This window comes from Thalassophryne amazonica, chromosome 11 (genome assembly GCF_902500255.1).
Source record: "Thalassophryne amazonica chromosome 11, fThaAma1.1, whole genome shotgun sequence".
Classification (NCBI taxonomy): domain Eukaryota; kingdom Metazoa; phylum Chordata; class Actinopteri; order Batrachoidiformes; family Batrachoididae; genus Thalassophryne; species Thalassophryne amazonica.
Genome location: NC_047113.1, coordinates 20,215,451 through 20,227,917, shown reverse-complemented (window position 1 = coordinate 20,227,917; position 12,467 = coordinate 20,215,451). Strand labels below are relative to the sequence as shown.

Here is a 12,467-nt window from a genome sequence, read left to right as displayed (position 1 = left end):
AAAGAAACCTGGCATATGCCCATTTCCACGTCCACATGCAAATGTTTAGAAAGTGACGTGAGTGTGGAAATGTGTGGTGCGTCACGCAAAAATCCAGGCTGGCATATGCATGTTTTTACAGCTATTGTTCCACTGTGGACATATAAAGGTGATGCTGAGAACCGTTAATAGTGTGAAAACAAGAAGTCATCAGAATGATGTGCACATCAGAGATGCACTGAGTGGGTGTTTTCAGTTATATGGATGGATATAAAAACATGCGTAAAATGGCACTAATAATTGCTGCATTAGCATTGTTAAAGCACCTTGCAAATGGAGCAATCCGACACGAGTGAGTATTCAGGGAACACAAGGATTTACTTGCAAATGACGATAATTGACACACAAACTGATTTCGATTACCAAGGCCACTGTTACTGGAGTTGCGCACAGAACTGCGGTCGGCTCAGACCGCAATACGGCGAGGAGCCAGGGGTTGTCTGTGCCCACACAGGTAGTGACCACGCCCAGCATCCTGGCATCAGGGGCATTCCAGCTTGAGCTCACTGATCAGCAGTGGTGGGCACAGTTCCACTAACCGCTAATTATCGAATCAAATCAATTTTATTTATATAGCACCAAATCACAACAAACAGTTGCCCCAAGGCGCTTTATATTGTAAGGCAAGGCCATACAATAATTACGGAAAAACCCCAACGGTCAAAATGACCCCCTGTGAGCAAGCACTTGGCAACAGTGGGAAGGAAAAACTCCCTTTTAACAGGAAGAAACCTCCAGCAGAACCAGGCTCAGGGAGGGGCAGTCTTCTGCTGGGACTGGTTGGGGCTGAGGGAGAGAACCAGGAAAAAGACATGCTGTGGAGGGGAGCAGAGATTAAATGATTAAATGTAGAGTGGTGCATACAGAGCAAAAAGAGAAAGAAATACTCAGTGCATCATGGGAACCCCCCAGCAGTCTAAGTCTATAGCAGCATAACTAAGGGATGGTTCAGGGTCACCTGATCCAGCCCTAACTATAAGCTTTAGCAAAAAGGAAACTTTTAAGCCTAATCTTAAAAGTAGAGAGGGTGTCTGTCTCCCTGATCTGAATTGGGAGCTGGTTCCACAGCAGAGGAGCCTGAAAGCTGAAGGCTCTGCCTCCCATTCTACTCTTACAAACCCTAGGAACTACAAGTAAGCCTGCAGTCTGAGAGCGAAGCGCTCTATTGGGGTGATATGGTACTATGAGGACCCTAAGATAAGATGGGACCTGATTATTCAAAACCTTATAAGTAAGAAGAAGAATTTTAAATTCTATTCTGGAATTAACAGGAAGCCAATGAAGAGAGGCCAATATGGGTGAGATATGCTCTCTCCTTCTAGTCCCTGTTAGCACTCTAGCTGCAGCATTTTGAATTAACTGAAGGCTTTTCAGGGAACTTTTAGGACAACCTGATAATAATGAATTACAATAGTCCAGTCTAGAGGAAATAAATGCATGAATTAGTTTTTCAGCATCACTCTGAGACAAGACCTTTGTGATTTTAGAGATACTGCGCAAATGCAAAAAAGCAGTCCTACATATTTGTTTAATATGCGCATTGAATGACATATCCTGATCAAAAATGACTCCAAGATTTCTCACAGTATTACTAGAGGTCAGGGTAATGCCATCCAGAGTAAGGATCTGGTTAGACACCATGTTTCTAAGATTTGTGGGGCCAAGTACAATAACTTCAGTTTTATCTGAGTTTAAAAGCAGGAAATTAGAGGTCATCCATGTCTTTATGTCTATAAGACAATCCTGCAGTTTAGGTAATTGGTGTGTGTCCTCTGGCTTCATGGATAGATAAAGCTGGGTATCATCTGCGTAACAATGAAAATTTAAGCAATGCCGTCTAATAATACTGCCTAAGGGAAACATGTATAAAGTGAATAAAATTGGTCCTAGCACAGAACCTTGTGGAACTCCATAATTAACCTTAGTCTGTGAAGAAGATTCCCCATTTACATGAACAAATTGTAATCTATTAGATAAATATGATTCAAACCACCGCAGCGCAGTGCCTTTAATACCTATGGCATGCTCTAATCTCTGTAATAAAATTTTATGGTCAACAGTATCAAAAGCAGCACTGAGGTCTAACAGAACAAGCACAGAGATGAGTCCACTGCCTGAGGCCATAAGAAGATCATTTGTAACCTTCACTAATGCTGTTTCTGTACTATGATGGATTCTAAAACCTTCCGGAAACTCTTCAAATAGACCATTCCTCTGCAGATCGATCAGTTAGCTGTTTTACAACTACCCTTTCAAGAATTTTTGAAAGAAAAGGAAGGTTGGAGATTGGCCTATAATTAGCTAAGATAGCTGGGTCAAGTGATGGCTTTTTAAGTCATGGTTAATTACTGCCACCTTTAAAAGCCTGTGGTACATAGCCAACTAATAAAGATATTGATCATATTAGATAGAAGCATTAATTAATGGTAGGGCTTCCTTGAGCAGCCTGGTAGGAATGGGGTCTATAGGACATGTTGATGGTTTTTAAGGAAGTAAACTAATGAAAATACACTCCAGAACAATCGGAGAGAAGAGTCTAACCAAATGCCTGGCATCACTGAAGGCAGCCAAAGATAACGATACGTCTTTGGGATGTTTATGAGTAATTTTTCTCTAATAGTTAAAATTTTATTAGCAAAGAAAGTCATGAAGTCATTACTAGGTAAAGTTAAGGACTACTCGGCTCAATAGAGCTCTGACCTCTTGTCAGCCTGGCTACAGTGCTGAAAAGAAACCTGGGGTTGTTCTTATTTTCTTCAATTAGTGATGAGTAGTAAGATGTCTAGCTTTATGGAGGGCTTTTTTATAGAGCAACAGACTCTGTTTTCCAGGCTAAGTGAAGATCTTCTAATTAGTGAGACGCCATTTCCTCTCCAACTTACGGGTTATCTGCTTTAAGCTGCGAGTTGGAGTTATACCATCTTTTTCAGAGGAGCTACAGCATCCAAGTTGTCTTCAATGAGGATGTAAAACTATTGACGAGATCCTCTATCTCACTTACAGAGTTAGGTAGCTACTCTGCACTGTTTGGTATATTGGCATTAGAGACATAAAGAAGGAATCATATCCTTAAACCTAGTTACAGCGCTTTCTGAAAGACTTCTAGTGTAATGAAACTTATTCCCCACTGCTGGGTTAGTCCATCAGAGTAAATGTAAATGTTATTAAGAAATGATCAGACAGAAGGGAGTTTTCAGGGAATACTGTTAAGTCTTCAAGTATCCCTACCATAAGGTCAGAACAAGATCTAAGATATGATTAAAGTGGTGGATGGACTCATTTACATTTTGAGCAAAGCCAATGGAGTCTAATAATAGATTAAATGCAGTGTTGAGGCTGTCATTCTCAGCATCTGTGTGGATGTTAAAATCGCCCACTATAATTATCTATCTGAGCTAAGCACTAAGTCAGACAAAAGGTCTGAAAATTCACAGAGAACTCACAGTAACGACCAGGTGGCCGACAGATAATAACAAATAAAACTGGTTTTTGGGACTTCCAATTGGTATGGACAGACTAAGAGTCAAGCTTTCAAATGAATTAAAGCTCTGTCTGGGTTTTTGATTAATTAATAAGCTGGAATGGAAGATTGCTGCTAATCCTCCCCCTCGGCCTGTGTACGAGCATTCTGGCAGTTAGTGTAACTCGGGGGTGTTGACTCATTTAAGCTAACATATCATCCTGCTGTAACCAGGTTCTGTAAGGCAGAATAACTCAATACGTTGATCAATTATTATATCATTTACTAACAGGGACTTAGAAGAGAGAGACCTAATGTTTAATAGACCACATTTAATGTTTTAGTCTGTGGTGCAGTTGAAGGTGCTATATATTTTTTCTTTTTGAATTTTTTATGCTTAAATAGATTTTTACTGGTTATTGGTGGTCTGGAGCAGGCACCGTCTTACGGGGATGGTGGTAATGAGGGGATGGGCAGGGGGAGAGAAGCTGCAGAGGAGGTGTGTAAACTACAACTCTGCTTCCTGCTCCAACCCTGGATAGTCAAGGTTTGGAGGATTTAAGGAAAATTGGCCAGATTTCTAGAAATGAGAGTCTGCTCCATCCAAAGGGGATGGATGCCGTCTCTCCTAACAAGACCAGGTTTTCCCCAGAAGCTTTGCCAATTATTTATGAAGCCCACACCTCATTGTTTTTGAAGCTAACGTTTTTAGCGGATTAGCTTTACACATAACTTTAAAAACCATCAGCGGACCAATAAGCTTCAGATAAATTTAGTTTCTGATAATTTTTTTAGACTGCTAACATATTTTTGTGGGCATAGTGAATATAAACTTAACAGTTAAAAACACTTGTAAAGTCTGAAATCAAAGATTTTAGTGCCTACCTGTTATATGTTTTGTAGCAGACAGACAGCCATGAATGGTAGACTTCTATCCTCTGCAGGCAGTAAAGAGGTGCCTACCAGAGAGAAAGGAAGAGGGAGGGGGGGAAAAGATAATTTATCTTTACACCATACAGACCTGCTGGCATATCACTGAGTCATGCCAGGTAGACAGTTTTGACTTATGGTTATAATTTTAAACAAACTAATTCGGGCAAGTATTGAAATTAACGTCACGCCTGTCATTTTACAAAGTGAAAATATCAGCTATATGTTTTAGTAATGCACTAATGCACAAATTTTGAAAGTTTTAGTGTTAGACATACATGCATCAATCATTTATGGCAACATTAGTTTTGTGACGTCAGTGGTTTCTTGGTCGGTATAACCATATGCCATTGGTGAAAGGCAATTTGAAAACTGAATATTCTTGCGAAGTGATTCATCACTTTTAGCGGATGTGTGGCAAATGCTCTTTCATACTGCCATCTACTGGCAGTAGATGGCATTGTGCTTGATTCCACGTTCAGTGGGATGTACAAAACCAAATGTGTGGATTCATGCCTATGCACACTTTGAGACAGCTGAATGTATTTGTGCTTATGCCAGATTCAGGGTTTTGGCGTACGCCAACTTTTAGTAGAAGTCAATGCAAGTCTTTGTACATGAGGCCCCGGACTCAAAACATACAGCCCCCGAGTGTTCCTATCTTGTGAAGGCAAATTAGGCACAATGTCGACTGGTAGGGGAAGGAAACTTTGTTGGTGCATAGTACAAGTTGGTGGTACTCAATACTATGGGTGTGGACATTACAAAAAACAGCCATTAAGAAAATTCAGAAACTTTATTGCAACTTTGTGTTCAAACTATACAGGTTAATGACTCTTTATATTCTAGGCTATAAGGTTGCAAGCAACTGTCATTCTGCTGCTCCTTGTCATGTTACAAATCAAAGGCATAACTGAATGATTACAATATTATGTGTGACTGATGTTACAGTATGTCATTCTATATTTAAAGTTACAAAAACAAATTTGCAGCTTGGAACATCCATAGAGCACTTTGTTGTGACTTTAGTGACTGACATTACACACCCACGAAAGTAGTTTAAATGAAAAGAATTTTGGACATTACGGTCTGAATTTCTGCTTGTGTTCCCTTGTCAATGTGTATAGTGCAGTGGTGGGCACAGATAACCAAAAAATTTACTTTGATAACAGATAATCAGATAACTGAAAGTTATTTTCGATAAAGCTAAAACGATAACCACCAAAAATGTATCGGAAGTTACAGATAACCAATAAATTTCAGTATTGTCTCTGGTACACTTGCAATTAGTAACAAGCTGATTTTGAGTTTCAACACCACAGTCTCTTTTGGAAGCATCAGAAGCGACAACAGACCCAAACAATGAGTCAGCACTTCTGTCTCTGCGCACCCTGCCCCAAGTTTACTACATGGCTTCCAACACAGATGCAAGCTGAGCAGAGCCATAAAGCTCAACTCTCTCCTCAAGCACAACACTGCTGTCAGGCGGAGGTCTTGGAAAATAAAGCAATGCTGAGTTATGGTTTGGTGTATAAATGAAATGAATACTGATAGAATAACTCCATTAATGTCATTCTGTCATTTGTGCAAAGTTAAGATATAACATATATCTTTTAATGTTGAATAAAGCACTAATTGACGTTTCGTAACCAACAACAGACAGATGGTATTCTGGTAAAATGTGCCTCGGCTAAACACTGATTGGTTGATTCATTCTATGTAAACCAACACGTTAATGTGAGGTGTGTCGTGTGTTGGTGTTTACAGATAAATGTGCTTTTGTAAAATATGCCATTTTTATTTGTTAAAAAAAAGGCATTTTCAAAAAAAAAAAAAAAAGCCAAGTTATAATTAGATAACTGTCTGATATAACCAGTGTCAAAATAAATAGAACACTGCCATGATCTACTGGTGCCAGTGCGAGTTTTGGCTCTTTTTCAGCTGATTTTTCATACGTGCGAGAATTTTTTGGATCGCACAGAGTTTCAGGTTAATCGCGCATCCTGCATCGTTTAGTATACATGGAAGTAACGAGCTGCGTTTAACATCTCACGACCACCTCCGATTGCTGATCATATGATCAGATGAAAATCAAACCTGTTGATATTCTGTTTCGGCCGTCGTGAGGGTGTCCCGCTGCTGAAGCGCTACAAGCGTGCAAACACCGCAGACCTGTCTTGTAATGTTTTTTGTTTTTTTTCTTTTTTTTACTTTGATGTCTCCCATAGAGAGTTTTTGGAAATTAAGTTTGAAAAAAGCTTCTGTTTACATTTTGAGTGTTTCTTTCTCTTTTTGCTCTGTATGCACCACTCTGCATTTAATCATTAGTGATTGATCTCTGCTCCCCTCCACAGCATGTCTTTTTCCTGGTTCTCTCCCTCAGCCCCAACTAGTCCCAGCAGAAGACTGCCCCTCCCTGAGCCTGGTTTCTGCTGGAGGTTTCTTCTTCCTGTTAAAAGGGAGTTTTACCTTCCCACTGTCGCCAAGTGCTTGCTCACAGGGGGTCGTTTTGACAGTTGGGGTTTTTCTGTAATTATTGTATGGCTTTGCCTTGCAATATGAAGCGCCTTGGGGCAACTGTTTGTTGTGATTTGGCGCTATATAAATGAGATTGATTGAAATTGATTTTGCTTCTGGAAACACGAGTCCGACGTGTGGTTTTTGAGAGTACGTGTGTGAGAACATAAATCGTACGCTCTGAACTTTTACACCATGCGGTTCTGTGCTACAGTTTGAACTGGAACCGAGTACATTGATTGAAATATTCATACAGTGTCTGCCCAGCTTCAGTTTGAATACTGCCATGGATACTATGGTCAATCGATGGCAGTACAGACCTTGAAAACCTGCCAAAACAAAATTCCAGATAATTCTGTTTGGTACTTGCTACGTTAAGATGCGGAATTTAACAAATGCAAACACAATACAGTGTCTATAAACCCAGAGAATATATTCACGAGAGTTTTAGGCACTAGATGTTAATTGCTTGTTGTCGTGGACCCTGATCAGAGTGTCTCAAATCATTTCTCCTGTCATGAACGTCCTGAGATTACCCTATACCCATAATGCACCTGGACACAGCAGTGCACACTCAAACCTTAAAAATTAGGCATTACTTTAAACTAAAACATGTATCTGATATTTTCACTTTATGCAACTTCAGATGTGCCGTTAATTTAAATTAACTTGTCCAAAATAGTTGGGTTAAAATTTGACCATAAGTTAAAAATGTATGCTCTGGATGACTTGGGTGATATTGGCCGCGTACAGTATGGGTTAAAAGAAATGAGGTGTTTTTTGATGACCAGTCTCCTTTGTCTGCAGAGGATAGAGCGGTTTCTTCTAGAAACAGCTGTCCTCTGTTTGCAGAGGGTAGAAGTGCACATCTGTTCACCTTTGTTTACCACTTTAACGGTCTAAAAATTATTGGACAAAAAATTTATCCGAAGAGAATAGTCCGATAATGGTTTTCAAAGTTATCTGAAAAAGATATCTGATAATGAAAACTTTACCTTTGATAATTATTGGTTATCAGATTATCAGAACTGGCCCACCACTGGTATAGTTGTATTACATAGCTTATTGCAGCAGGATGAAAAATCATTTATGCAATAGATAGAAAATGAGCCCAAATCATTTACATTTTGATGGGAGAAAAACATGAAAAAATAAACCTGCTTTGACATGGTATAGTTAACTTTCACCACATCATTGTAACTGAAATGACTTTCTGCACAAGTGAATATTTGCTCTTACAATTTCAAATACTGTTCTCCCCCAATTTCTAAAAGAATGTTTTTGGCCCCTGTGAGCTTCTACAACATAGACGTGCCCACAGGACACTTTCATTGGTATGTATCCATTGGCATGGTGAATCTCATCACTGACAACGATTGATACGCACCTCAGTACATTACCATGGAGTACGATACATATAGTGAGACATGACCATACTGACAATACAATTGCAATTCGATTCACCCCGTTCCCGATTCGATATGATTTGATATGTATTTGATGGCGATTCAATTCCTCACAATGTGATTTGGTGCGATACGATGCGATTCAAACATGATGCAAAGAAATTATGCCAAAAAAATTAAATAGAAAATAAGAAGCTGCAATTCAGTATGGTACTTGTTTCTTCTTCTTCTTCTGATTCGACTAGAGGCAGGATTTGTTTTACTCCTTATAAGCAGCAAATGTACCAGATTCAAAATTAAAGGGGAGCAGAAAACGCCCACCGATTATTTATAGCATGAATAAACACACACACAAAAAAATGTGTTCATTAGGTAGTTCAAGAAACACTAAGAGTATAAACATCTACATAAAAACCTTGTTTTAGTCGTGGTCTGAGAGGCTTTGACATCGACCAGCTGCCACCATTTATGCAGGTCAGGCGGGTGTAACATCACTGGTTGGGGGGAAGATGAGCCTCGTTCTGAGATTCCTTGCCAGACGCACCAACAAAGAGGTTATATATGACTGCTAGAATCCGCACTTCCAATGCTGCCCACTAAACGCAAACGTCCCTTCATGGACAGCGACATTGACGTCTCCTAACCGGGCAAAATATTGACGAAGTTTCCAGGTGTTATTGCATTTTCATTGGGATTCATGACTGAACACACTCAGAAAAACACTCACAAAATACGAGTTAAAATGTCATTCTGACCTGGATATCGAGCCAGTAAAATTAACATTAAATCATGTCAGGAAAGTATTAAACTTACTCTGACACCCAGACATTCCCAAATATTAGTGCTGAAAGTTACACGGATCTGCGCTGTTAAGCTGCGCTGCTGGGCTGAACCGAGCTACTGCTGCTGCTGTTTTCTGCATAGCGTGGCTCCTAAAACCATTATGAAACATTTATTTATGTATATATATATATATACACAAGTAGTGTACAGAATAATAGTAGTGTGGCATTCAGTCAGTGAGTTTGTCAGTTTTGTGGAACAAACAGTTGTGAATCAGGTGTCCCCTATTTAAGGATGAAGCCAGCACCTGTTGAACATGCTTTTTTCTTTGAAAGCCTGACGAAAATGAGACGTTCAAGACATTAAATGGAAAACAACCATCAAAATGGATAGAAGAATAAACAGAATGGCAAAGGTCACCCATTGATCAGCTCCAGGATGATCAAAGACAGTCTGGAGTTACCTGTAAGTGCTGTGACAGTTAGAAGACGCCTGTGTGAAGCTAATTTATTTGCAAGAATCCCCCACAAAGTCCCTCTGTTAAATAAAAGACATGTGCAGAAGAGGTTACAATTTGCCAAAGAACACATCAACTGGCCTAAAGAGAAATGGAGGAATATTTTGTGGACTGATGAGAGTAAAATTGTTCTTTTTGGGTCCAAGGACCGCAGACAGTTTGTGAGACGACCCCCAAACTCTGAATTCAAGCCACAGTTCACAGTGAAGACAGTGAAGCTTGGTGGTGCAAGCATCATGATATGGGCATGTTTCTCCTACTATGGTGTTGGGCCTATATATCGCATACCAGGTGGCATACCAGGTATCATGGATCAGTTTGGATATGTCAAAATACTTGAAGAGGTCATGTTGCCTTATGCTGAAGAGGTCATGCCCTTGAAATGGGTGTTTCAACAAGACAATGACCCTAAGCACACTAGTAAACGAGTAAAATCTTGGTGCCATACCAACAAAATTAATACCTCACAGATGTGAAGAAATCATGAAAAACTGGTTATACAACTAAATACTAGTTTAGTGATTCACAGGATTGCTAAAAAAGCAGTTTGAACATAATAGTTTTGAGTTTGTAGCGTGAACAGCAGATGCTACTATTATTGTGAACAGCCCCTTTTCTACTTTTTTTTTTTTTACTAATAGCCCAATTTCATAGCCTTAAGAGTGTGCATATCATGAATGCCTAGTCTTGTTGGATTTGTGAGAATCTACTGAATCTACTGGTACCTTGTTTCCCATGAAACAATAAGAAATATACTCAAAACCTGGATTAATCTTTTTAGTCACATAGCACTACTACTATTCTGAACACTACTGTGCACCAACAACATGACTTCGGGATCAACAAGTGAAAGCACATCTTTGGAAATTTCTGACTTTTCTGATTTTGAGGAAGGTGTTTGTGCAGCGACACGTTGCTCGCCATGTTGGATCTCGACAGCACTCGTCCCCAGCAGAGGAGACCCCAACCAGTGCCGTCAACCAGAAGTGCCCTCCACTGACTTCAGCCAATAGCGATTTACATGTCAATTTAGCGACAGATTTGATTTGAGTAATATTATCTACACTGTGCTCAAACATTCTTTGTGTATACATAACACTTAATTTTTACCAAGGAATGCATAAACAAACAAATTCTCAAAAAGCATTTCTGTTCCCCCTTAAGGAACAGGAATCAGTTTCCTCATATTTGGAACCTGTTTCATCACACTGTCAGAATTAAACAGTAACCAGTAAGACAACATCACTGTCAGTGAGTGACTTAAAGTGAGTCGCTCACTGACAGAGTATCGAATTGGCAAAAGTCATTTAAGATACTTTTTTCACCAGTTTCACTGGAGCTCGGTTTACAGTCTGCCTCAGAGGAATATCCGAGTTGGGGCGAGCAGCGGAGGCCGTAAGGTTAGCAGTACGGCATTCTTTACAAACGACCTACGTTTTTCAAGTTTCCCATCTTATCTCAAAACGCCTGATTTAAATGTTTTAGGTGCGTCAAAAATCTCCCCCCAACTGCTTGCGCTGTTCTTGCAGGCCTCCATGTTGAAATAGACTTGTTGTGGTAGAAATGTGCTTTCTGGGTCCGTTCGTGTTCAAACGAAACGCGAAGCAGTGATGGTGCATTTCAGTGTGCCTCAGAAACAAAAGTGATGCAGGCACGCAGCGAACGATGCATCATAATTTCACCCGTCAATTGAATCGATGCACACTGAATGAATCGATATGCTTGCATCTCGCATGCTTCTATCTAGATACCGATTCTTATTGATTAATTTCCACGTGCCTAGTATCCATGTATGTGCAATGATAATAAAATTGCTTCTTCTTTTTGAGCTGCTACTATCAGTAAGGTAAGCTATCAAGTTAACAAAGTCAAAACAACTTGTTCTGAAAAAATAAATACGCACCTGACAACAGGAACAACAACGGTCTGGAAGATCATAGAACAACTTATCTTAGAACTCATGGGACGGATTCTGCTGTAGGAACCGTTCCAATTAGCTTCACCCTGATAGTGAACTGGACAACTGCATGGACTCTCGTCAATTGTTGTTGTGCTGTGTTCTGTATTGTAAACCTTTTTGGTAGAATGGCCTACAGCAGTGAGTTACCCCTTTGAGTCTGGTCTGCTTGAGGTTTTTTCCTCAATATCATCAGATGGAGTTTTTCCTTACCACTGTCGCCTGTGTGCTTGCTCTAGGGGTTGGTAAGGTTAGCGTTTACTTGTGTGAAGCACCTTGAGGCAACTTTGTTGTGGTTTGGGCCTATGTAAGCTAAATAAATTGAAATGAACAACTGTGGTAGCTGGCAGACAAATTGTTTCTCTGGTGGACAAAAGTTCTTTTATAGTAGCTGGCCAGATCAAGAACTCCCTGCAGGATGTAAGCATGTCTTTGCTAAGGTCACCAACTCAGAAGATGTCGCCAAGGCAAATACAGAGTGTTTAACATGAAATGTTAGCTGTGGGGACATCAGTAGTCTCAACATATGAATAAGATTCTCTTACTGAGTGTGTTGGTCAGCAGATTCTCAACAGGTAAAATCTCAGAAGAACGGCACAAGATCATTGCATTTCATGTTTTCTCTGTGCATGTTGCTCCCTCCCTGTAGGAACAGATGCAACTGTGTGCAGCCCTGCAGGAGACCAAAGCTCTCCTGGAGGAACAGCTGAAAGATGCACGAACACGTTGCTCCTCGCTAAGGGAGCTGGAGAGGGACAATCTTCTGCTGCGACAACAAATTATAAACCTAGAGGGGGTGGGTGGAGCAAAGCATGTGGTTTTGCTTAATTGTTAGCTATGTATAGAAAATGCTAGTCT

General features: G+C 40.0%; 1 protein-coding gene across 1 annotated transcript in view; it reads left to right on the top strand.

Moving 5' to 3' along the window:
• ccdc88b (coiled-coil domain containing 88B) overlaps positions 1 to 12,467 on the top strand; it is a 194,701-nt gene that overhangs the window by 66,695 nt on the left and 115,539 nt on the right. Inside the window, 1 exon segment of the mRNA XM_034181407.1 lies at positions 12,257 to 12,405. Coding sequence (XP_034037298.1) covers positions 12,257 to 12,405 — 149 coding nt within the window.